This window comes from Crotalus tigris, unplaced genomic scaffold (genome assembly GCF_016545835.1).
Source record: "Crotalus tigris isolate CLP2741 ecotype Arizona unplaced genomic scaffold, ASM1654583v1 scf7180000017903.3850313, whole genome shotgun sequence".
NCBI lineage: Eukaryota > Metazoa > Chordata > Lepidosauria > Squamata > Viperidae > Crotalus > Crotalus tigris.
Window position 1 is genome coordinate 1,817,375 of NW_024096713.1, and position 27,601 is coordinate 1,844,975.

At 36.4% G+C, this 27,601-nt stretch overlaps 1 protein-coding gene across 6 annotated transcripts in view; it reads right to left on the bottom strand.

Moving 5' to 3' along the window:
- CCDC88A (coiled-coil domain containing 88A) overlaps positions 1–27,601 on the bottom strand; it is a 108,185-nt gene that overhangs the window by 65,913 nt on the left and 14,671 nt on the right. For all 6 annotated transcript variants that reach the window (XM_039344352.1, XM_039344351.1, XM_039344349.1 and 3 more), the window contains exons 4-9: positions 20,033–20,102; positions 18,206–18,264; positions 17,526–17,609; positions 14,654–14,794; positions 14,354–14,523; positions 449–530 (exon numbers count right to left, since the gene is read on the bottom strand). In XM_039344352.1, the coding sequence (XP_039200286.1) occupies positions 449–530; positions 14,354–14,523; positions 14,654–14,794; positions 17,526–17,609; positions 18,206–18,264; positions 20,033–20,102 (606 nt within the window). The remainder of the gene's footprint in view (positions 1–448; positions 531–14,353; positions 14,524–14,653; positions 14,795–17,525; positions 17,610–18,205; positions 18,265–20,032; positions 20,103–27,601) is intronic.

Consider the following 27,601-nt stretch of genomic DNA (forward strand, 5'->3'; position numbering starts at 1 on the left):
TTGAATGTTTTCTTTTAGTGCCCAAATACATTATATTAGTTCTGATAATGAGAAAAAATAACATAGGAAATGATCTGCTTGTAGATAAAAAGTATGTACGGTATATAAAATAATGTCAGGTCATTCTTTTCTGAAATTCTTCCAAAGGTATAAATAAAAGTTAATGGAAGCTGCATTCAATACATGCCTCCTTTCCTGAATGAAAACTGATTTGCCAAGTTTTAAAAACAGTATACGAAAGATTTCTAAAAAAACAAAAACCAGAAAACAACAAATGCACTGGTCAATCCCAGTGATGTTATGATTTTAAGTTTAAGATCCTATGGCCATTATTTAGTTGAAATCTTTTTAATTAAGATCCATTGTTTGAAACATGTATCAATAGAACACAAGCAACAACACTTCATTTCAACAAAACAGTCTAACCCATGATCTTGTATTCACAAACCTCTTGCTGAAGTCGCTTTAATTCAGTTTCATTCTGTTCAAGTTCTTGCTTACAATCCATCAATTGTTCAGTCTTTTCCTCACTAAAAACAAAAACAGAAATGTTTTATTTATAAATATATAAAAGTGTAATTTTTCATTCCAGTTAATAATCGAACCAAGAAAACTTCACCAGAAAGTCATAATAAGTTCATTAAAATGGTAAAAATAAAGCAGTGATCAAGAATGGGTTGAAATATTGCTAAATTCCTTCCCTCTAGTGGTTTTTGCTCTCCTCATTTCCTCCTGTTACATCCAAGTAATTTAGGTCTGAAAAAGAGCTTAAGAACAAATACGTAAGACAAAGAAAGCATATCAACTTCTCCAAATCTCTGTTCCTGATTATTGCTTTCTCCCAGAGCTGCTTTTTAAATGTTTTTACTTGTTTATTTTAAATAATAATGAAACTTATGTACTTGTTCATTAACAATAGTTGAATCCCCAATTAATACCACAGGTTGAGAAGATTTACATACATTATTCACATACTTCAGTATTCACTAACAATAGCTCTTCAGTCTATCCTCCCTGCAGATGTACAGCTCAAATGGGTCAATTTTCTTCCTTGGAAAGACCAGTTACAGAGAACTTTATTATAGATTCTGGCTTTAATTAATTTGAGGAATACAGAAGTATTAATTTTTGAGTCCTTCAAAAGCAATATTTTCTCCATATTAAGACATTCTCCTTCCCTTTCCAATTATACAATAATAGTTAATATTAGCTTACAAATCTGGCAATTTAGTATTATTGTTGGATCCAGTTTCACATTAATAATGTGAATTTAATAAAAAATAATTAAATATTCAACAAGGACTGTGCAAAATTAATGTGGGGATGGATTGCTCTGGAGAACCTTGGGACATTTCATTTCTCTTTAGACTATTCTCAACTTCCTCCTCTTCTATGCTATTCTGGGATTTGGCAGTTTCCAGAAAAGCAAGACTTCTGGCCTGGAAGTACTTTGATAATGGACAACTTTTGCATATTCCTAATTCTACAATTCAATACCAGAAAGCTCACATATTTTAAAATGATTATAGCATACAAGATTTAAAATAATATATCCATAGTTCCAATGTCATGGTTCCCACAGATGAAACCCTTCAAAAGAACTTCGAGGCATTGTTTTCCTTAAAGAATCTTTTATTCGGGAAACAAAATATCAACACTACATAGTTGAACCCAAAAACTAAATTCCCCTCCTCTGGATACAAAGTAACAAAGTACAATTCCCACTTCCAATAACAGTCATAAAGCACATTCCCCAATTAGCTTGAAGCGCAGGCTTTCTCCTCAGCTCTCCAGCCCGCCAAAATGTTATGAGCTCTGGACCCAGTTTGTCCTTGGATTCCCACGGCAGAGTTATTATTATTATGACTCACTGAACTCTCATTCCAATCCCCCCTCCCAGCACCAACTAATTCTAAAAGAATAGAGAAAATGGCTGCATTTTCATCTGTTGTCAAAGCAGGAACATCCGATGTTAGCAGCATTGACATCCGCCCCCCCCTTACAAAAAGGACAAATCCTTTAATGCAAACAAAATCATATGTTAGGGGTTGCCTCTTAGTTTGTTAGGGTGTTTCTTATAGAACTTATCAATGAGTCTATCAGCTTTTACATCGCTAGCTTTTACCCAGGTGGCTTCAGACAACGGATACCCATTCTATTACACTAAGTACTGTAGTTTCCCCTTAAAAAGTCTAGAATCAAGAATACGCCTCACTTCATAGTGAATCTATCCTGCTACTACAAGAGGTCCAGGTGCCTTCTTGGGGGGGAGGTCATAAGGTGGAATCCCAAAAAAGGTTTCAGCAGGCTACAATGGAACACAGGGTGAACTTTCCCTAAGAGTCTGGGAAGCTTTAATTCTACCATGCCTGGGTTAATAATCCTTATGATGGGGAAGGGTCCTAACTTCTTACTAGATAACTTAAGCCGTAAATAATTTGTAGACAAATAAACCTTTCTGCCACTTAGAATGACTTTTGAGGAGCTCTCTTTTTATCTGCTTGATTTTTATATGTCTCAGAAGACTTTTTCAAAACAATTTTTGTGGTTCTCCAGACTTCTTCCCACCCCCTCACCCACTGATCAAGAGTTTGAGAAGTGGAGGGTCCCTGAAGATATTCAGGTATTGGGCTGAATTCTCTTCCTATGGCCACTTTAAAAGGTGTCAAATCGGTGCTGCTGTGAACAGAGTTATTGTAAGCCACCTCTGCAAAAGGAGGAGGTCAGTCCAGTTCGTCTGCTGATAATCCACATAGCATCTGAGATACTGCTCCACTATTTAATTAGCAGATTCAGCCGCCCCACTGGTAGGCAGGTGAAAAACCTATGACAGTCCTTGAGATGAGCCAATTAGCTTAAGAAAACCCTTCCAAAACATGGCTGTAAACTGTACCCTTGGTCTGAGATTATACGTTTTGGTGCGCCATGAAGTCTGTAGATCAGTGGTTCTCAACATTTGTGTGACGGCGACCCCTATCACACAAACATGCTGCGCATGCGCGGCGTAACACGCATGCGCGGCGGCGGCCCCATGCGCAGTGCACATGCACGGCGACGCCCCCATGCGCGGCACACATGTGCGGTGGCGCCCTGAGGGGGGAAAATGGCGGATCGCCTTGTTTGGCGACCCCCGAGAAATGGTCGATCGACCCCAAATGGGGTCGCGACCCATAGGTTGAGAACCGCTGCTGTAGATGTTTTAGAAACAACGTGGTTAGTCGCTGGGCAGACAGGAGCTCTTTGCAGGCAATGAAGTGAGCCTGCTTTGAAAATGGATCTATCACAGTCCAGATAACTGTATTTCCCCTGCTTTCAAGTAGATCGACTATAAAATCCATAGCAATTTCTTCCCATGGTTGGGAGGGGTCTGCCACCCAGGGGGTTTCCCTGGGGTTCTTTTCATGGTGGCACATACAGCACAACTCTTGACATAGTTCTCTACATCCCGTTTCAATCCCTGCTACCAAAATTGCCAGTGAATTAGGCGTACTGTTTTTAGATATCCAAAATGCCCAGCCTGGTTTTACATCATGGCCATGCCAGAATGCGTTAAGGGGGAGGGTTTCAGGCAAGTACAACTTTCCCCCCTTTGTAAACCAACCCAACGCTGCATGTTTGATTGTCTTTGAACCATTAGTCGGTGAGCACCTCTTGTTTTATTTTCTTTGCCCCAGGGTCGTCGGGGTTTGGGGCTTTCGAAGGTGGGACTCTGCGTGTTGAAAAGCAGTTTGTGGAGTAGATATAATTGCTTCATTAACCTCTTCACGCTGGCTCTTGTACTGGGGCAGTCTAGATAAAGCATCAGTTAAAAGGTCCCCCCCGTATGGTGAAGTTAAATCGGTTAAAGTATTGCGCCCATCGTACTTGTTTTGGGGACAATTTGCAGGAGTTTTCAGTGCTTCTAGGTTTTTTTGATCAGTCCATACCTCGAAAGGCACCTTGCTCCCTTCTAGATAGTGTTGCCAGTTTAATAGAGCCCAGAAAATTGTGAAGGCTTCCTTTTCCCACACAGCCTATCTCCTCTCGCAATCAGTGAATTTTTTCGAGGTGTAGGCACAAGGTTTTAGGACCCCATCCTGGTTCTTTTGCAATAGCACAGCTCCAACAGCCACGTCGCTGGCATCGGCTTGAATCACGAAGGGTTTCCCTGGACAAGGGTGCTTCAAGACTGGCTCGACCGCAAATAGCCTTTTCAAATTCTCAAAAGCAGTTTGACAGTTCATAGTCCATGCTGGTGGCTGGCCTGGTCGCGGCTTCCCTCCCCCTTTTATCCTCACTCAGTAATATGCCTCTTTCAGGGCCAATTTAGTGAAGACACTCCCTTTTGCCAGGTGGGTTAGTAAGTCCTTTAGGAGGGGGAGGGGGTATTTGTTTTCCACGCTCACAGCATTTAACCCTTTATAATCTATGCAGAGATGAAGCAACCTGTCTTTTTTTTTCTTTAAATAACAGCAGAGCTCCCACCTGAGATTTGGCTTGATCAATAAATCCTCTCGCTAGGTTCTTGTTCACATACTGCTGCATTTCCTCCCTCTCAAGGGGAGTCATGGCGTACATCCTCGGTCATGGGAGTTTAGCTCCCGGTAACACTTCAATAGAGCAATAATTAGGCTGGTGGGGAGGCAGGGTGTCACATTCTTTCTCACTAAACACATCCGCTATGTCCCGGTACTTGCTGAGGATGAGTGGCTCATCTGGTTGAAACAGAACAGCTATCTTTGCTAGCTCGTTAGATGGGTTAAACTCTCCGTTAACGCCAGTCGAGTTAAGGGGGGGAGGTTGGGTTCTATGGATAACCTCACAGTTCTCATTCCTTTCTCCCACCAGATAAACGGCTTCCATTTGTCTAACCAGCTAGCCCCAGGATCACGGCCTCAGTCATTTTTAGAGCCACCATGAAACAAATGAACTCCCAGTGTTCACCTATTTCTAAGCATGTGGGTTAATTGCGTGACTAAAGTTCCTCCCATTAGGGAGCCATCGGCTTGCTCAAACCTCACTGGTTTGGAGAGCAGCCTTGCTTGTATGCCCATTTTCAGGGCAAATGACAAGCTAATAATGCACCAGGAGCATCCTGAGTATACTAGTACTTTCAGATCTACCTGTGCCCCCGTCTTAGGGATTATGAGCTTGGCTGACAGAGAAAAAGATAGAACGGGTCGACTCACCATTGGTTTGTTTTCTCCTTCATTGTCACTGTCGTAGGAGGGCAGAGCAGTGGCAGGTCCAGTTTGGGCCTCGGCACTCTCCTGCGTGGGTGACGTGACTTGGACAATGGGTTCCTGCGCGATCCAGTTGGATTTCTCTTTTGCCGGCTGCTGGGCTGGTTTCTTCTCGCCGGTGGTCCCGGTCTATACTGCTGTTGAGGGTAAGGGACTGGGCAACTCGCTGCTTGATGTCCCTGTTGTCTACATCTGAAGCATTTGATCGATGGGCCTGCAGGTGGCTTGGGTTTTCCGTGGCCGTGGTGGTTGGAGACTTTCGGGGAGGGTGGCTGTCGTCTGGGTTGATCTGGCCTCAGCTCAGCTTCTTGCGATAGTGGCTTCTTATAGCGGGCAAGCTGGACGTCCAGCCTGGTACCATTCTTGCAATTGATTGGGGACTGCTCGATAGACACAAGCCTGGGAGAGGTGATCATCCAGCCCCTCCTTAAAGTGATGAACTAGGGATTGCTCAGGCCACCTCTCTATTCACCTGGCTATCTTGCGAAACTCTCACACATATTCCAGTGTGGGCCTGCCAGCTTCTCTTATTTTATGAATTTGCTCCTCCACTCTGAGGGCTATGGATGTATTCTCAAACCTTACTCTCAGCCCTAGGAGGAAGAGATAGATGTCCCCCAACTCAGGTGCTTGCTCATTATATAAATTGTTCAGCCACTCGGATGCTTCCCTTCCAAGTTGGCCGCAACCATGTCAATCATAGGAGCTGGATTAGGGTAGAAATAGGCACAGCAATTCATGTGGGAATGCACTTGGTTGAGGAAGAAGATCAGCTTCTCCAGGTCTCCATCAAAAGTTGCTCGAAGGGGTGGCGCCATCAGTGGTTGCTGCACTCCCCAGTGAGCCTGCATTCCCAGTGGTTGCTGGTCTCCAGCCCCACTGCTGCTGCTGCACTCCCCACGGTTGCTGACCCCCTGGTGACTGTATCATCCCCAGTGGTGGCAAGGCCCCCAGCTGCTGTTGCAGATTCGGGCTTTGTGGCCACCTCCATTGCTTTTGCTGCCACCCCCATTGGCCTCCCTGCTTTGGCATCACCCATTGCTGTAGAGGCCTCGGCCATGTTGGTCCGGGCTTCGGCTGTCCCAGTGGCGGCTCAGGCTCTTGCCTCGCTGGGGGCGCTCTGGGCTTCTGGATGGGCGACGGCGCTCTGGGCTGCCATGTCTGGAGCTGCAGCTGGGGCTGTCCCTTTCTACGGGGCTGGTGGCTAATGTAGGTGGCTTCGTGGATGGGGAAGCCGCTTGCCCTGCACAAGTGGGACTGGGGCTTCCCCTTGGCATGAGTTGGTGACTGCCCCGCTGATCATCATGATATATGGAGAATGGGAGGGTTGTTCCCCACTTCTCATCTCTAGCTCCTTGAATCTCTCTACTAACATCTCCACTGATTGACTACGGACTGTGGACAGGTACTTCCACTCACCAGAGTCCTCAACGGTAGTTGATTTCGCGGCTCTCCATCAGTCTGGGGACGTGACTTGAGAGAAAACCCTCTTCGTAGCTCAACCTTGTCTGCCTTTGAAGCGCTTGATTGTGGCAAGGCCGTCTCGAGGTGTCTGAAGTCTCCACTGAGTAGGATCCAATTTGATGACCAGATCTGTTGTCCTTGCTGCTTGGGTCTTGTCCCCATCTGGGAGATCTAAGAAGTTTCCTTCTCCGCTGGCACACTGGCTTGCACTCCCTCCTCTGAAGCAGCAACCATGGGTGGGGTGCTGGTCTCAGGCACCCCTTCTTTTTCCATGTTGAGATCTTCCCCGAATCTTTGTCGGTCTAGTCCTCGACTTTAGGGACAGTGACTGGAGCTCGGGACCCAGGATGGATAGGTAAAATTGTAGTTTTGGGGTTAATGTCATGGTTCCAACATATGAAACCCTTCAAAAGAACTTCAAGGCATTGTTTTCTTTAAAAAATCTTTTATTTGGGAAACAAAGTATCAGCACTACATAGCTGAACCCAAAAACTAAATTCCTCTCCCTGAATACAAAGTAACAAAGTACAATTCCCAATAATAGTCATAAAGCACATTCCCCAATTAGCTTAAAGCGCAGGCTTTCTCCTCAGCTCTCCAGCCTGCCAAAACGTTATCAGCTCTGGACCCAGTTTGTCCTTGGATTCCCACGGCAGAGTTATTATTATTATGACTCACTGAACTCTCATTCCAATCCCCCTTCCCATCACCAACTAATTCTAAAAGAATAGAGAAAATGGCTGCATTTTCATCAGTTGTCAAAGGAAGAACATCCGATGTTAGCAGCGTTGACATCAGTTTGAAATATTTATATAGAAAATATTTTATAATAACAAAATTGTTATTATAAAACTAATAAAATTGTGGAAGAAATGAAACATACAAAGTTTGTGCAAACTCCTTGGGCTTTTCATTGAATGCTCCTTAAAAGAAATTTGGGAAAAGTTGTGGAGGGTTCAGAAAGCCCCTTTGTACTTTGTTATGATGAGTAAAGAGAAGTTGAAATATAACTGGCCATCACTGAGAAAGAGATCATATGGGCAATGAGCCAACTGCCAAACAAGACACCAGTTGCTGACACCATCCCTGTGGAATTACTGATACCTGTATCATTCAAAGTCATTACAGACGTATGCTGGAAAATTTGAGAAATCAACACATGGCCACAGGATTGGAAACCTTCACTGTTTATTCTACTGCCGAGAAAGGGTGACTCTAAAGATAGCTCCAATTATCACATAATTCCTCACATCAGCAAGATTCTGCTTAAAATAGAACATCTAGTACAAACCATCAAAAGGGAATTACCAGATTTCCAAGCTGGCTTCCAAAAGGGTCATGGCACCTGCAATCATATTGCAAATCAACGCTGGATCATAGAAAAATCTTGTGAATATCAAATGATCATTTGTATCAATTACAAGAAAGCCTTTGATTGTGTTGGTCATGAGAAGCCATGTAGAGCCCTACAAGACTTGGGGGTACCAGCACATCTGGTCAAGATGGTGCACTCACTGTACACAAATCAGGAAGCCACTGTGTGAACACCATATGGAAACACTGAATGGTTTAAGATAGAGAAAGTGGTGTGTCTCTCCCCTTCCTTATTCAACCTGTATGCCAAAATGATCATGAGATAGCTAGATCTTGAAGAATCAAAAATCAGGATAAAAATTGTGGGAGAAACATCAACAATGTTCAATATGCTCGTGATACAACTCTCCTCTCAGAAACCAAAGAAAGCCTAGCATATCTGATCAAGAAAATCAAAGAAGAGAGAATTTTGGTCTCTTTCTGAACATCAAGACCAAGCTCATGACCACGGCAAGGAATGGAAACATAAAAATAGAAACTGACAGTGAAAAGATAGAATGCATAGAAAAGATCACTTTCTTAGGATCATAGATCGCTCTAAGCAGTGAAATGCAACCCAGAAATAAAACATTGGGTTGCACTGGGTCATACAATGAAAAATGTAGTTGAATATGGAAAAGCAAGGATATCAGCAACCAAATGTAGGTTTAGTCCACTCTGTTGTGTTCCCTGTATGGTTGTCAAAGTTGGACTTTAAAAAAGCAAGACAGGAAGAAAATTGATACATTTGAGCTTTACTGCTGGAGAAGGGTCCTGTGTATACCTTGTTGACTAACAAGCAAGTATTGAAATGCATAACACCAGACATGTCATTGTAAGGTAAAATCGCAAAACTGTGTCTCTCTTAATATCTATGGAGAGATGTCTTTGGCATCTCTTACTTTGGCCATGTCATATGGAGGAATTCACTAGAGAAAGCAAATATGTTTGGAAGAGTTAGCGGTAAGAGAAAACCAGGCTGTCAAAGAACAGGTTGGCTAGACACCATCAAACCTGACACCACTCATATCATAGAAAAACTCCCAAGAAGTAGTGCAAGATCAGAAGATATGAAGAGATCTGACCCACAGAATCACCAAGAGTCAGACTGAATGAATAACATCATCACTTTTTGTTCTCATAGATTTCTGTGTATAGCTTATCATCGGGAAGACAAACATTATTCAAATACTTTTAAAGTAATTTGGCATTAAAGCGGTCAAATGAAATCCAAAATCAAGCCAATTAACTTCCACTTATGAATCTCTCATTTCTTTCCCATACATAGGATTAAGGTAGGCAGGTAGGCAGCTGGAAAGACAGAAGAAATCTTCTATTTTTATTTTCTGTGTGAGTTTAATCTGTCAGCAAGGAGATTAAATATTGAATAGTACCTAAATACAACAGATAAATGTTGTATAATATGACTGGAATATATTGCGAAACATATTCTAACTGCTGAGCCGAGGTGGCGCAGCAGTTAGAGTGCAGTACTGCAGGCCACTTTAGCTGACTGTGTTCAGCAGGTCAGCGGTTCAAATCTCACCGGCTCAAGGTTGACTCAGCCTTCCATCCTTCCGGGGTAGGTAAAATGAGGACCCAGATTGTTGGGGGCAATGTAAATATATATATACATTGCTTACTGGTGTACACCGCTTAGAGAGTGCTTGCACTTAAAGCGGTATATAAGTCTCATAAATAAATAAATAAATAAATTTCTTTCATATAAACCAAGACGTCTGATTATTATTAAACATCCTATTTAAATTGGAAATCATAGAAATGTTCAGTCAAAAATGTTTGTTTCATTTTCAAATTAGAAAAATATAAGTTCCAAATATAAAAATATTCAACTATATTATATGTATACATTAATTGCACAGCATGTATTTTATACATAATATCAAAGCTGGAGTTAATGAACTTTTCAATGTAGGGCCTGTTTTAAATAATGATAGTTCTTATGTCAAACCACAGCTTCTCATAAATATCTACTCAACCACCATGCTTTGTATCCAATTTACGTACAATGTTATTTAAAGTGTACAGAACTAATGGGAATTACTTTAGCATACCAGCACATCAGATGGTACTGATAATCATTAAAAATATTAGCGTTTTATAGAAAAAAATGTTATTTGTAAATAAGTAAAACATATTGGTAAAATGTAAAAATATTCTGAGAAATATATACACTTCCAATGAGCTACTCAGTTCAGTGTAATGGGATTGTTTTTAATTATACACTCTACACCAATGTTCACTATTTAAGCTATTACATGTCAGTCAAATTAATAACAGCAATTTGCATTAACTTCCCTAGTGCAGCTGTTTATAGAATATCTTGGCTAGGCTCATTTCAATAGACACCCAATATCTGAGTCATCAAAAATGGTATCTCTTTTTTTGTATTTTTGTGCTCAACATGACTAATTTTTAAAACTTTTATGTTCTGCTCAAATAAAAAAGTAATTAAATAGACATAATATTATACTTTGCCCCTTTTAGATGATCCAGTTAAAACTCTCTCGTAATAGTCTATTGGTCTTTGTCTGTATGCTGTGTAGGAGGGTAAAGGATAGAGGTTCTGGTTCTACATAGAAATGTTCCCATTTCATGCTCCTCTCTCTCTCTCAGAACAATATTTGAAGCCCAGCCTACCATTCTGCAGTACAATACAATTCTAATAATAAAACATGACAAAATTTCAAAAGTGAAATGATAAAATGTACCTAAGGAAGAGCTTTGCAATTTCAAGGGATCTAGAAATGTTTTCTTAGCATCAAATTTTGACAAGGAATTAGATGGAAAAACCATATTACCATAAATTACTATGTGTCCAGAACAAATATAGAAAATTTGACCATAGTATTAGAGGACAAGCATACATTAAGACTTTTCACCCCTGCTGTATTATTCATTCAGCAAGCACCATATTGGCTTAATTAGCCATAAACGTTGCAGCATTTATCTAATGCTTAAAGCATTTCACATGCACAACTGAAGCTAAGGATTAGAAACAGACCCTTCAGGCAGAGAACAGGTAGCAATCTTAAACTCATTTTATTGCTAGACTGAATTTAACAATGATTCTGAAACTTGTATGTTAAACTCCAATTTCACATCACTGTATAATTAATTTAGAAACTTCAATATATATTCCATTATCAAATCAAAATTAGGACACAACTTTGATCATCGTGAAACTTATAGTCATTGATTATATTTAAAAAGTTATTGTACAAACAAGTATTTCTTGTTTGTACAAACAAGTATTTCTGTGAATTGCAGAATCTTCAGGAATTTTACTCATATGAACATTAGCACCATTTATAATCACTGAGTAACCTTAGACACTGGTACAAAAGGCACACTCTCCCACTATTAATGGCAAACATGTCTGTAACACATGGAACTCATGGGAAAAGAAAGTCAGAAGTTATATAATTGTAGCACAACTAAAAGTGTATAGTTGTACAGATGCTCAGTTATAGATAGAAGAACAGGTAAATTATAGATATTTTTACTTTACGTTTATAATACAAATGCTCTTAAAATCTGTTCCCTCAAATTTACTTCTAAATTTGATAAAATAAATACCTTCCTATCAAGTTATATACTATATATCTATTTTTCCCAAATTATTATTTTTTTAAAAGTACTGTGCTGTGATAGTATACAAATATATTGTTACATGTATACAAAGCCATTGAGTGGCGCAGTGGCCTAGAGGTGAAGAAGCTCGCCTCCCATTCAGCAGGGTGAGAGTTCAATTCTAGGCAGCGACAAACATTTCTCTAGAGAAAATATCTGCTGCAAACTCCGCATAACATCAGTAAATGCTTAGCTCCATTCAGTTGCCCCAACTCCACCCTGATAAAAGGTATTACAGGGTTGTAAAAAGAAAAAAAAATCTATACAGAGCGATGTAGAAGACTGAGTAGGTATCCCCAATAGGGGCTGCAACATTTTCCGTTAGCTGGCCTGCATTTGTAAATAATTCCATTGGCAAAATACAGGACTATTTTAACAACATTTGATATTAAAGAGTAATCTCCTCTTGTAAAGTTTAGCTTTCTGAAATATTCTAAATATTCTAAATCTTGAGTTTTCTGGTGAGAACCTACATAGTTTTTTGCCTATACCCACACCAGGAGTACCACCTAAGAAGCAGACAAACAGAAAGTACTAAAAGTGTATAGTTGTATAGATGCTCAGTTATAGGTAGAAGAACAGGTAAATTATAGATATTTTTACTTTACATTTATAATACAAATGCTTTTAAAATCTGTTCCTCAAATTTACTTCTAAACTATTTTAATCTTTTGAGATTAAATGCATGCTTATACAGTAATCCATAAGAAATCCAAAATCTCTAAAAGGCAGTGTGCACATATGTATTTTACAACAAACATACACATACTTGGTGGTAGGCCTCTTCTTGCTTATAGGCATTTGCTTAATCTAAAACAGTTACTAACTAGCAAAAGAGCCCACACAAAGTGCATTAATTCAATTATGTGTTCTAGTTTTTTAACCATTTATGTACAATTGAGAATTGTCCGCTTCATTTTCCATATCAAATCTGACCAGGTATTCAATATACTAATTTTCAAGTCAACATTCCAAACTGTGCCATACATTTATTGTTCACTGCAAATCATCTGGGATCTCAGCAAATAGCACAGCATCAACTGCATATAAAAATACACACATATTCATATTCCCAGCCACACATCTCTAACATAGGCATATCAAAAAAGATATCACACACCCTTCTTGTCATATATATTTTTATTAGATGACACAGACCACAGACAAACAATTTTATTCCTTTTGTGGGAAATTTTATTTTAGAAAAAAGGATTTATTTTACTAATGTTGTATGGCTTTTCTAATCCTCATTAGAGCTAGGTTCTATATCTATTTCTATTATTTTATTTCTTATTCCTACATTTATACGTTATTTCTACACAGTTGCTCTCTTAATTCCAGCCATAAATTTTTGTAGCTGATATTTCTGTTCTTATTACCTCTCATTAGCTATATTTTATATTATTTATTTGCAAGTTATCTTGATAAAGAATAATGTATCTTCTACTTGTTTAGCACAGAAGACATGTTTAAAAAACACAGAATTACTTCATAAGCAAACAACATCCATATTTTAACCTTTCTCCAGTGACATCTTCAATACCCATAGCCTTACTATTTTTTAACATTCTCACAATAAATGCTTTTCCTTTTCTTGGACCCTAATATTTGTAGCAATTGTTTAATTTCACTCCTTAACACAAAACTATCTTTTCCATACAAATATTAAAATAATCCTTCTGCATTATCTTCTTTCAGCCTCATTTCCATATCATTTCATCACTTTTATTCTTAATTTTATTCAATCCACAGAATACTTAAATTTTAAGTTTTTTAAAAAATGTTCAGCTAATGTGCTTCCAATTAAAATTGGCAGGTATGTGGAAAAATTATACATGAGTAAGATTATGAACAAATTATTTACAAAACATGCATTTAAGATGTCTTCAGTTTGGTAACATTTAATAATAACCCCTATGTTGTTGTTGTTTTTAAAAAGCTTAAGGCAATGAATGTACTCCTGTCAACTATAGTTTTATAGATAGCCCACAACTTATGTTGATCCTTAATGACTCTTCAAAGCTATGACAGGATCAAAAAAAGTTACTTTTTCATGTCTTAAATTACATCAGCACCACAGTCATGTGATTTCATCTTGGGCACTTGGCAACCAACTGGTTGCAATGACCTACGATGAATGTGATCACATTTTGCACCTTTTTTGCCATTTTCCAACAAAAAACACCCACTGGATAAACAGAATTCTGACTTATAACCACAGACCATTCTAAAAGCAGTGGTAAAATCAAGCTGGAGTTATGATTGCAATGATCTATTCTAAGCTCAATTGTGGTTGTAAATCGAGGACTACCTGTAATCACTTCCTAATAACTTAAATCTTATTTCAGACTAAATTTTATATCATAATTATTACAAGAGTAGAAGGTGCAAAAAGCCAAGCATACTAATTCTGTTTCTAAAGGAAATTTTTCATCTGCAGCTTGATGGTTTTGTTAAGATCCTAGAAATATTTAGCTATTACAAAATAAGGGCAGTGTAAAACTTTAATAATAAATTAATAAATAATTCCTGCCAATCCAAGCTGGATAAAACCTACTTGCTAGGCCCAAGGAACAAATGCTTTCTTGCAGGAGGGCAACTGCCCTTGGAGAATCCTGATATTTATCAATTTTTATAATTATTGTTTATTATGTACTTACAGCTCTTGTCTAAGCCTTCTAATCTTTGCTTTGGCATCTGCTAATTCCACTGATAAGTGTTGCCTGCTTTCAGTGCATTTCATTCCTGGAGATCCACAAGGTGATTGTGCTGCTGATGCATGAGGTAGAAAATGAAGAGAGTCTCGTTCTTCAGAAAGCTCTATGATAGTCTATGACATAAAAAATATTTTCAGGTAAGTATATAAAAGTAGAACCATTCAGATTTTGCAAATTGTTACCTAGTTATTTTACTTCTTCTACAAAATCCTAAATAATAAAATTAAAAAATGCTGTTAATACCTCAGAATGTTCATCTCGCTCATCTATAAGTCGTTTTAAATGCAATGCCATGTTTTTTAGGAGAGGTTCAATATAATCTTGTGTTAGAGCACTGTCATCCATCCACTGGAGATCGAACACATTTTCCTGATTATGGGTTACCTACAAAGAATAAATAACAATGATGTAAAACTACTGTATTTAAATAATTAGATTGCTAAATTTGTACTAATTAAGTGTAACTAAATGTGAAAAAAATTGGAGTTCAAGCTTGTTTTAATGAACAAATTATGTACATTTTAATCTATTTTTAGAAATATTCTGAAATACGCTATATTCTTAGAAAAATTCAACTTTGAGGGGTTATCATTTCTCTTATCTTTCTAAAACTGTATTTTTTCCTTGCCTTTTCTCTAATTAGAAATTAATTCTCATCTACTAGTGATTTTTCTAATTTCTCTGCCAACTCACATTGCCAGGGAAAAACAGCCTATACATTTGAAATCATATCTTAATCCTGTAGAATTACAATGCAAACAGTAACCACTGGGTAATTAATTCTTTTTAATAATTAATCTACTCAATTATTATAAACTGCTTTATGTCTTTGGAATATGCTGAATATTTAATATACTATCTAAAATGCTAACAGATAAAAGAAAAAACGAACACCAGGATATAATAAACCAGACTGTTTAATATAAACAAGCCCGTGGTAAAAAGAGTTACTAAGCTTTCATCAGCCAAAAAACTGCCAGCGTCATCAGAGTTAGAATAGCAGGAAATTGGGAAGGCAGTTCATATAGCCTCCTGCCTCTGCACCCAGCTCCTTGAACGCGTCATCGGCCCGTTGATGAAGTGCTCAAGGAGCCGGGTGCAGAGGCAGGAAGCTATATGAGCTGCCTTCCCAATCTCCTGCTATTCTAACTCTGATGATGCCGGCATTTTTTGGCCGGATGAAAGCTTAGTAACTCTTTTTAACCCCAGGCTTGTTTATATTAAACAGGCTGGTTTATTATATCCTGGTGTTCGTTTTTTCTTTTATCTGTTAGCATAATGCCCAGGATTCGCATTTTTAGTATTTTAAAAGACAACTATCTAAAATATATACATTTTTATTTTCTTAAAAGAGCTCATTCCTGGTGTGTTATCTTCCTTACCTCTGTGCCTGAACAGAAAGGACATATCCCAATAAGGGATAAAAATATTGTTGTTTAATCTAATGAACACACAATCTACCATCAACCAGAGAAGAAATAAAGTGTTGTCTCTGCACTTCATTTTCTGATCTTCCATGTAGCCACAACTAGCACATTCATCATTAATCTATTTATTTATTTTTATCCTGGCTTTATTGTTTTTTATAAGTAGCTTAAAGTGGTGAATCCTATTTTTCCCAACACAGCAACCCTGTGAAGTTGGTTGGCTGAGAGAGAGAGGCTCAAAGTCACCAGGCCAGTTTTCATGCCTCAGATATGACTAGAACTTAGCCTGCTGGTTTCTAGCCTGGTGTCTTAACCACTAGATCAAATTGTCTCTTTTTTTCTTAGAGATTGTAAGGGATGTCACATTGCCTAATCCTTTCAATCTTTCTTCTTTTAATGTGTTTTCTAAATTATATAATAGAATTATATAGGCTTATCTTGTTAAAGATAGTTTTGATCCTAACTAACTAAATTTCAAACAGGGCCGTATTTCTGGCCATAAAAAAGTAATTCCTAAATTGATTTGTTGCCTTATAGAATAGCTATCCTTTTGAATTCAATGGAATTTAATTTTAATTATACAATTGCTTATTCTTATGAAATCAGAGTTAAGTTACCATAGAAACTGAATTTTTATTAGTTTTGAATGAGATTTTATAATGGCCAAAGCAGATATGCTTTGTTTACATTTATCCCTTTTAAGAAAGAATTTCATATAATATCCTTGTTCACAGAATTTTTTAATAAATAACATAGTTAATTCAACTCTCTCAATCTTTTCTCCAGGTGAAAACTTATCTAACTTCTTTCATCTTTCCTCAGTTAAACTGACCCCTGTTAATTCTGTCACTTAAGCCTCTAACCATAATTCTTTCTAGTTCCAGTTTAACAATACACAAACAAGATTATTCCTGGTGATACCTTCTTATCAAATAACACTGAAGCAGTTTTACTCAATACCTCATTATAATTAACTCCAACTTCTCAGACATGATCTAACATATTTAATATTTCAAGATACACGCAAACCAAGAAAAACTGGTGGGTTTCATACTAAAAACCTGAGTAATGTACAATTTCCTACATTTAATTCCCTAGAAAGAATCAATTTGTCTTTCTAAGATAGTTTTATTGCTACGTAATCTGTGATTTCCATAAATCAACTGACCTCCAAATCAACAGAAGAATTCCACAAAAATATCAGTAAACAATCAGATCCAGGAGATGGATTGTTCTAATAATGCATCAGCATATGAGGCAGGAGCTCCAGAAGGTGGCTATAACTATACTTTATTGAGATAGGCCAAAGTAACAGAATCTTGTAAATCTGCCTATGATTTCCCCTCTCTTCCATTTATACCTGTGGAAGTCAGAGGCAAGCCAGTTTGATCTCTTTCTAAAACTTTTCCAAGTCCCTGAGCTTAATGCATATTTCTACAGTTTCTACATATTTCTACAACTTTTCAGTGGTTTCTCCATGGCTTCATATATCCTTGGCTCCTGGCATAAGCTCATAAATCCTATGAAAAAAAATGGCTGATCTTCTTTTATATTTAATAAGAAAGTGCCTATATATATATTTTCAAATACAATAAACATTCTGCAAAATAAATTATTATCAAGACATTTGACTGCTTTTAAAATATTTTTAATAAATTGGGATTTTGTAATAATAAACAAGATATTACCTCTTGTATGTGGGCGGCAACAGCTGCTCTTACATCAAAATCTAAACTCTGTATTCTTTCAATGAATTCTTCTTTCTTCTGGCACTAAACATAAATTTTAATTAGTATTTACTCTTAAATAGTTAAACAAAATAAAATAACATCCTTCAGCTTTTTCTTACTATTTGTAGTAAACCTGAAATACCTAATAGAAGTACATACTTACAGGAAGATTTGTGATTTGTTTATCCCTGATCATACATTGTACTTTTTAAACTCCTTTAAGCCTGACATTCAGTTAAGAATATAGTGTATTCCCTTAAAGCAGGGATGTCCAACCCATGACCCCACAAGATAATAAAAAATAAAGGAAGCTTATTATTTATTTACATCAACTATATATTTTATACGCAGCTCATGGCAATTCCTCTTCACTCAGTGTAGTCCAAACAATTCAAAAGTTTGGACAACCAGGCCTTAATAAAAGAACAACTAAAAAATGCTTCCAATTATTGCTTTCCTACTCCCAATAAGCACCAGCCATCATGATTGTCTGCTAGATTAAAACCATGATCAATAATCAATAATCCTAGCAGAAAAAAATTGTTAGCGATGTTTAATTATATAAGACTAGGAAGATAACATTATAAGTGCCATTCAAATAAACATTATAAGTAGTTCAAAAAATTAGTAGATCTTACCTGAACAGCACAGCCAAGCAGAAGTAGAAGGAGTTTTTTTACTTCTTCAGTGCCTTGTTCTGAAAATATTTTTAAAAATATTTTAAAATAATATATTGGTTTACATTTTCAGTAATATTGAACAATTCTGTTTACCTTTCCATTACTATATGTTTTGGGGTAAGCACTGGTGAACAACACAGAGCTGCTTTCTCAGAGCTATATAACTAAGGGCTATATATAGCTTTTAACAATATAATTCTTTATTTAGTCTTAAAAAAATTCTTTAACTCTACATCCATAGTTAATGACAGAATACAGGTGGCTCCTCAACTTACAATCACAAGAGCCCAAATTTCTGTTGTTAAGCAAGACAGTTGTTAAGTGAATTTTACCCCATTTTATGACCATTCTTGCCACAATTAACTGAATCACTTGCAGTTGTTAAGTTAATAATATGGTTGTTAAGTGAATCTGCTTCCCCATCGACATTACTTGTCAGAAGGTCACAAAAGGTGATCACATGACCTGGGATACCGCAACTGTCATAAATATGAGTCAGTTGGCAAGCCTCTGAATTTGGATCATTATGACCATGGGGATACTCCAATGGTCGTAAATATGAAAAACAGTCATAAGTTACTCTTTTTGGTGCCATTGTAACTTCAAAGGGTCACTAAATGAACTGTTATAAATTGAGGACTATATAAAAATATATATTCCAGTTTTCTAGATTTACTATGCTATATTAATTTACTACTTACAATAAATAATCAAAGTATTATTTCTAGAATTGTTCTGCATGCTATTTTGTAATCCATGAATAGTCAATAGTCAATTCTTACCCAAATTCAGTTCCAAATTGTAATACAAGAGAAATGTTTTGTGAGAGACTTTTTTGGGGAACCCTTTTCACCCAGCCTCGTTGAGAGCAAAAGCACTGTCTGATGGATTAATTTCGCCCCATGTGGGGCGGAGTCTCTCTGCTAAGCAGTGCTTTTCCTCTCAAGGAGGCTATTGGTGTAAAAGTCCCTCCAAAAATTGAAACAGAATTTCCTGCTTGGATTTCATAATGGCCCTTTTTCAGCCAGTTCCCAAGAACCAGAGGAAGTCTTTTCAGCATGAGGTAGCAGCTTGTGACATTCCCTGCCAGCTTCTCCGTTCTAGGGAAGCCATCAGGGAAGAGTGCATATGGTAATCACATGATTGTGGGACACTTAGCAACCTGTCTTAAGTGTGAACAGGTTGTCATGTACCTAGATCGCAATCCCTTCACCACGGGAGTGCTGCAACAGCCCTAAGTTTGGGTATGGGACGTAAATCCTTTTGTTCAGCACCATCATACTTTTAAATAGTTGCTGAACAAATGGTCATTAAGCACAGATTACTGATACAAACACATAATGCATGTAAAATCATATAAACATTTGACAGTATTATACAATATTATTAATAAATATTTGTGATTGCCAAATTCAGGCGAGGCACAGAAATAAATCTTGAATGTATTTAATTCCATATTCGGAAACCTGCTTACATCGTAAGATCACAGATATAACATTCCAAATTTATTACAAATAATAATAAAGCACATCTTCTCCAAAGCACAGCAATAGAACCCTATATATACTGTAGGTATACGCTACAGGATTTATATTCAAAGTTTTTCCAGTTTTTCTGAATCAAAACATAGTTGGCTATTATTTTAAAGGTGATAAAAACCAAAAAAGATCTATTTACATAATATTCCTCCCTAACCTGAGAATATTATTTATTTCCTTGCCAACTTCAACAAAATAACAATTATTTATTACAGTATGCCTATTTTAAACCAGATGCAATGCTTACCTGAAAAGGGATTTTTTCCAATTATTAAAACATTTGGCAAAGGCATCATGATCAATTGCTGCAATGTCTCCTGTGGAAGCAAATTTAATTTTTGTAACTTTTATAGCTTTTATAAAACTTATATAGAGGCTGAACTTTCTGTAGGTTTCTGGCAACATCTGACCTTAACTGGCTATATTAAAATAAAGAGTAAAATTATCCCTTATTTATAAGCGTAATATTGTATGAACTCCAAGAAATCATAAGTTTACTTCATGGTATTTAAATGTATCAATATTAGAGGTTTCACTTTTTGTAAAAGATGAAATTCCTAGATTATTTTGCTTATCCATTTCTTTCGTACAGAATATCTGCAAATATTTTTCTTATAAATTGATATTCTTTTATTTATTTCTTGTTTTGGACACTTTTATAATCATATTACTGTTTATGCTTCATAGAAAATTAATGTTAAACAAGAAAATCTTATTAAGGAATGTTAAGGAAAGTTAATGTTATGGAACATACATATTCAAAACAACCTATGTCAGAAGCTTAAATGAGCAATATTAGAAAAAAGTTCCTCTTTAAAGACTTAAGAAATATTTTTTTTTTATTTGTACAGAGCAATGATACTGGGAATGAAGTGAAAACAATTTGTAATTGTCATTTTTTCTACCACTAGACATACCTTTTTATTAACAGGTACTCATGTATTAATATTTGTAACTTAATTGAAACAGATTGATATTAAATAATTCTTTGAGAGAATGATAAATACCCAGATATCCACATCTAATTTTATTTAAATTCAAATAAAATTAAATAAATTAATTGCAGTGTATTAAGGCCATATATAGCCGTGGTGGTGAACCTATGGCACGTGTGCCACAGGTGGCACGCAGAGTCCTCTCTGTGGGCACGCGGGCCGTCACCCTAGGCCTTCAGCTGGGTTTTATAAAACCTTTTTGCTTTAGGCCTCCGCTGCCGTGTGCAAAAAAAAAAAGGGGGGGGACTTCCGGTGGTTAAAGTGGCGATGATGGCGGCTACTTAGTAGCCGTCCTTCTGAGACGGTGTCAGATCCGCGGAGCACAGCGTTCATCAGCTGGCTAGCGGTTCGAAATCCCCTTCCCGGGCGAAGGGAAGGGGTAGAGACTGCATGAATAGAGGTAGAACCTCTTAACCTTCCCTGGATTTTTTTTTTAGGGGGGTAGAAAGAGTGCTCCCTCGGAGTTCATTGCCTTCTCCGCCTCTCAGCTGTCTTTGCTTCTTTGGAAGCAAAGCGAAACGCCGCTATCATCTCCGCACTCAAAGCTGCTTGGTGAGTGACTTTTAAAGCGGACAGAACTGTTTAAAGGATTTTACTTAGAGTTAGAGATTTATTTATTTATTTTCTTTAATTTTTTCTTTTTAGTATAAGCTGATTTTTTTTTCCACTTTCTTTTCTTTGGGCGGAAAGTGAGAGTGAAAGTAAAATGGTGTTTTGAAAGTTTTTTTTTTTCCTATCTCCGGAAAGAAAAGACGGACTGATTGAACTGTATGCTTAACATTGTTTTTTTTTTTTAAGCCTTTTTTCTTCTTTTAAACTGCCTTGGGAGTTTTTATTTTTATTGTATTTTTCCTGGTTTTTTTATTTGTAAGGATTTAAGTACTTTTTTTCCTTTTTTAAGAAGAAAGAAAGATAGTTTAAAATGGCTTCAAAGAGACAACCAGCTTCTATAGTCTCTAAGGTGATTTCTTCTCCTGTTACTGCAACTGTTCAACAACAACTTAAAATAACACCACCGGTGCAACAACCCAAGGCTATATCTCCACCTTCTCCTCCCCCATCAGGTACATCTGCACAAGATTTAAAGGATATAATGGGAAAGGCTGTGTCTCAATTTAGGGAGGAAGTGAAGCAACTTCTGGAACAGAGTAAATCTGAAACTAACGAAGAATTGAAGAAGGAAATGAAGGAGCTTTTTGTACAGAATAATACTATTTTGAGGGAAGACATAGTCTCAGCTTTATCTGGATTGGCTTCTGTGGTTGTGAAGCTGGACTCCAGAGTGGAAGAAGTTGAAGAAAAAGTAGAATTTTTGGATTATAAATTTCAAGATATGGAAAAAAAAAGTGGAAACCTCACAAGATGATATCCTTATGTTTCAGTACAGACAGATGGAACATGCTTTGAGAATCAGAGGCCTTAAAGAAGATAAGAATCAAGATCTGATGGAAATGGTGATTAATGATTTGGCTGTTGTTCTGAATATAGACAAAGATGAATTACGTGGAGAAGTGGAAAAAATCTATAGAGTTAATTCTTGGATTGCGAAACAGAAGAATTTGCCTAGAGATGTGGTGATCTACTTTGCTAAGAAGTCTCTGCGTAATCAGATTTTACAAGCTTTTTATAACAAAAGATTCCAGATTGCTGCTCAAGATATTATTATTTTAAAGGAAATCCCATCCAAAATTTTAAGAAGCAGAAAAGATTTTGCTTTTTTAGCAAATGAACTCAAAGCAAGATTGATTTCATTTAGATGGGAGATTCCGATGGGTATTGTTTTGAGCCATGCGGGGACACGTTATAGACTTAATACAGTTGCTAAAGCTAAAGAATTTTATAATACGGTCCTGGGTGCAGGCTCATCTTCATCTATTCAGAAAGTCTTGAGTGATAAAGAGGAGGAACAGCAGTCTGAGGGATTAGGCTTGATGGCTGCTGGGTAGGTGGAATGGCTGCGTCAAGCAAAGGTTAAAGAACAGAGAATGACCCGTGCAGCATATAAACGTAAGGAAAAGGAGCAACAAAAGAAAGAAGCTAAAGAATCTGCTCATCAGATTGTTTCAATGCCGGTGGGAGGAGCAAGACCCAAAAGTTCTGCAACACATTCTTCAGTAGCAGATCTTGAGGGAATCTTCTCCAGGCTCCTGGTTGAGGGAGATGGCAAAATTCCTGACCTGGAATGTTAACGGTTTAAACATTCCCCAGAAGAGGAAGAAAATTTTTCATTATTTAAAGCAACACAACAATGACATTATTTGTTTGCAGGAAACTCATATTTTACTTAAAGATCAAAAATACTTAGCTAACCTTCGTTTGGGATCTCATTTTATATCTCCTGCCCCTGGGAAAAAAGGGGGTGTGGTAATTTATGTTAAGCAAAATTTACCAGCTTGTTTGGTAGAATCAGATCCCCAAGGAAGATATGTTATGGTTGAACTTGGTTTATATGGTAAGAAAATACTTATTGTGGGATTGTATGCACCAAACCAGCAACAGGAACAATTTTATAAGTTGTTACATTAGAAAATAACTCTGTTGGACTATAGGTCCGTGATATTAATGGGAGACTGGAATGGTGTTTTAGATACACAAAAGGACAAAAAAGGTTCTTCTATTTTTTTTAAACAGGCTAAACTACCTAAAGCCTTTTTTGAATTGAAAGAAGATTGGGAACTGAGAGACTACTGGCGCGAATGTAATCAAGAGGAAAGAGATTTTACCTTCTTTTCAGATAGACATAAATCCTTTTCAAGGATTGACTTTTTTTTGATTACAACAGATTTATATAATAGAGTGAAGAATATTAAAATCTTTCCTAGGACATTGACAGATCATAGTCCAGTCTGGATGGAATTGGTCGCTGAGAAAGAAGAGAGGAGATCCTGGAGGTTGAATGAGAATTTATTTAAACAAGAAAAAAATGTTCCAAAACTAAAGGAATGTTTAAAGGAATATTTTGTTTTAAATATGAATAAGGGAACATCAATGTCAATGGCATGGGATGCAAGTAAAACCTTTATGCGTGGGATTTTGATAAATATGAACAATTTTCATAGACAGAAGCAGACTCAGAAACGTAAAGAATTAGAAGATGAGATTAAATTAAAAGAGAAACTTTTAATTTCAAATCCTTCAGATGAAAAGGTTAAAGGAGCTATAGAATTGTTAAAAACACAATTTAATATGTTGATGGCTGATCAAGCTGCAACCAACTTATTGTTCATGAAACAAAATACATTTTGTAATGCTAACAAACCAGGGAGATGGTTGGCTTATCAGTTAAGAAAGAAACAGAGACAGAGAATTATAGACAAAATAAATCATAATGGTAAATTGGTTTATCAGAAAGAATTGATAAAGAAATCTTTTTTAGATTATTATCAAAAATTATATAAGAGTACTAATGTACAAACTACAGATATAAACAATTACTTAAGTAAAGCTAATTTTCCTAAATTAACAGAAGATCAGAAAAAAGAGATTAATGGTTTAATTACCAATGAGGAAGTTGTGATAGCTATTAAGCAGGTAAGGCGCCGGGTACGGATGGTTGGACGTCTATTTATTATAAAACTTTAGTAGAAGAGATGACCCAGCCGTTATGTGAGCTTTTTAATAATATATTACAGGGCTTAGAGATCCCTCCGTCATGGCATAATGCTTTTATATCTTTGATTCCAAAAGAGGACCAAGATCTCACCTTGCCTAAGAACTATAGGCCTATATCTCTTTTAAATGTGGATTATAAAATTTTTGCAAAAATTATAGCCAATAGGTTCATGGGGGTTTGGCAGCAGCTTATACATAAGGACCAATCGGGTTTTATAACTGGAAGGTATATGAAAAATAATGTTAGACAAATTATTAATTTATTAGAATATTTAGATAAAAACAACCAAGTCCCTGCAGGGCTGATATTTTTGGATGCTGAAAAAGCCTTTGACCAGTTGAATTGGCAGTTTATGTTATGTTTAATTAAGGAGATGAATTTTGGACAAAATATATTACATGTTTTATCTAATATATATCAAAAACAGACTGCTCAACTTATCGTAAATGGGGGTTTATCAGAGGTTTTCACAATAGAAAAAGGTACAAGACAGGGATGTCCACTATCTCCGTTATTGTTTGTCTTAACATTGGAAATTTTGTTGATTAAAATTCGGGAGTCTCAAGAAATAAAAGGAATAGAAATTAATAAAAAAGAATATAAGTTAAGAGCTTTTGCAGATGACTTGGTTGTTACTTTGTATCAACCTACTCATTCGGTAGTTAAATTATTACAACTGATTCAGCAATATGGGTGTGTCTCGGGTTTTAAAATTAATAATAATAAGACCAAAATATTACCAAAAAATATGACTAATTGTGATAAACAGACTTTGGTCAATCTAACAGATTTTGAAGTTGTTGACAAGGTAAAATATTTGGGGGTTACACTATCTGCTTCTAATGCAAAACTGTATAAAAATAATTATGAAAAGTTGTGGATTGGGGTACAGAAGGATTTAATGAATTGGAACAATTTACAGTTATCTCTTATGGGTAGAATTGCAGTTATTAAAATGAATGTTCTGCCAAAGTTTCTTTTTTTGTTTCAAATGTTACCTATTTTAAAGAATGAACTTAACTTAAATGAATGGCAGAAAGGTATTAACAAATTTATTTGGGCAGGGAAGAAACCAAGGGTCAAACTTAAAATTATGCAAGATTTCCGTGAGAGAGGTGGACTCAAGGTACCAAATTTGAAATTGTATTATGATGCGGTGGTACTAACATTGATTAGTGATTGGGTGAATTTAACAAATGTAGAAATACTCCATTTGGAAGGCTGGGATTTACTTTTTGGATGGCATGCCTATTTAATTTTTAATAAAAAAATGGACCGGGTTTTTAAATCTCATATTATAAGAATTTCTTTGCTTAGGGTGTGGAGGAAATATTATAGAAGTGATTTTAAAATACCGTTATGGGCCATACCTTGGCATGCGATAGAGGGAATAAAGAAAGGAGTCAAGATGGATACGGTTTCTTATATACAATTACTTAGATGGGATGGTCAAAATTGGCAGTTAAAATCTTTGGAAGATTTAACACATGAAAATTTTACTTATTCATGGTTTTAATATAGACAAATAGTGGATAGATGGAAGACGGATTGTAATATGGGATGGCTTAGAGAAGATGAAAATCTCATCAAACAAGTAAGGGATCAAAGACCAACCCATATTAAGAGGGTTTATGGGGTTTTAGTGGAAATGGATTCAGAATCTGAATTAATTAAAGATTGTATGATTAAATGGGCACAAAATATCGGTGAATCAATTTCACTGGACACTTGGGAATTTATTTGGGTGAGGAATGTTAAATTCACACAAGCACAGAACTTAAGAGAGAATTTTTATAAAATGTTTTATAGATGGCACCTTGATCCAAAGAAAATGTCCATTATGTACCCTGATCTATAGCCTAAATGTTGGAGATGTGGTTGTTTGGATGCTACTTATTTTCATATTTGGTGGTCGTGTAAAAATATAAAAGCCTTTTGGATTAAGATATGGTGGAATATTCAAAGAATTTTTAGAAGGAGGATAAAATTTACCCCGCAATTATTTTTATTAGGTATTATTACTGACTGTGATGCTAAGGAAGTTATACTGATGCTAAATTTGATCACAGCCGCTAGGCTGTTAGTTGGACAATATTGGAAGAAGGATTCTTTGCCTACTTTGCAAGAGTGGTTTTATAAAGTTTCTTATTTGGCGGAAATGGCAAAGATTTCAGCTTTCTTAAAGGAGCAATCTCAAGAGAAATTTTTTGTTGTATGGGAAAAATGGATAAATTTTATACAATATAATTTGGATATGGAAAAATATCATTTAGCTTTCTTATAACTTGTATAGATTGTTTTTTCTTTTCTTTTTCCGCCTCTTGTTTTTTCTTTTTTCTTTTTATTTTTTTTCTCTTTCTCTCTCTCTTTCCTTTCTTTCTTTTTTTAAAGTATTTTTTTATTATTAATGTTTATATATATTTTATTATTATAAGATGTAAAATTTGTTTAGATATTTTAAAATTTTAGATAAGCCTATATTCAGTTCTGGGAAGTTCAGGGAGGGGGGAGGGAGGGGTGGGCTTGGGAGGGATGGGGTGAGGGTTGATTTTTTTTTTGGTTGTATATTTGTAAAACTTTTAAAAATTTTCAATAAAAAAAAAGGCTCAATCAATCAATTTCAACTTCTCACAGGAAAAAAAAGATTTTGCAAAGTTGAAATTGATTGATTGAACCTTTTAGTCCCATCCAGTCTGCTGTTACAACCACAGCCTCGCCCACCCAATGGGCCACGCCCACCTGGCACCCGACAATACATAAGTGGGTTTTGGGTTGCAGTTTGGGCATTCAGTCTCTAAAAGATTTGCCATCACTGATATATAGCCTGAGACTTCAGGGTATATAGGTGATTTAAGTTTTTCTCCTACCGGTATATGTAGATTCCTAAGATGCATTAAATTAGATGGTTATGTGGCAAGCATACTAATTTTCTTCAATATTGTGAAATTTCTTACCTTAAGAAAAAAAAAACTAATTAAACTTGTTATGTATGTTAGGAACACTGGCTGTCCACAATAACTATAACAAGGCATTTTATCAATTTCATTTTCCTAACAAAGAGAACTACATCTTATATTTTTAAACCATTTTACCATGATTGTAAAATAATTTCCTACATTGACTTAAATCTATTAGAATGTAAAAACTTGTGAAGCTGATATGCAAAGATAATGTTGTACTAAGATATTCAGGACTGAAACTGAATAAA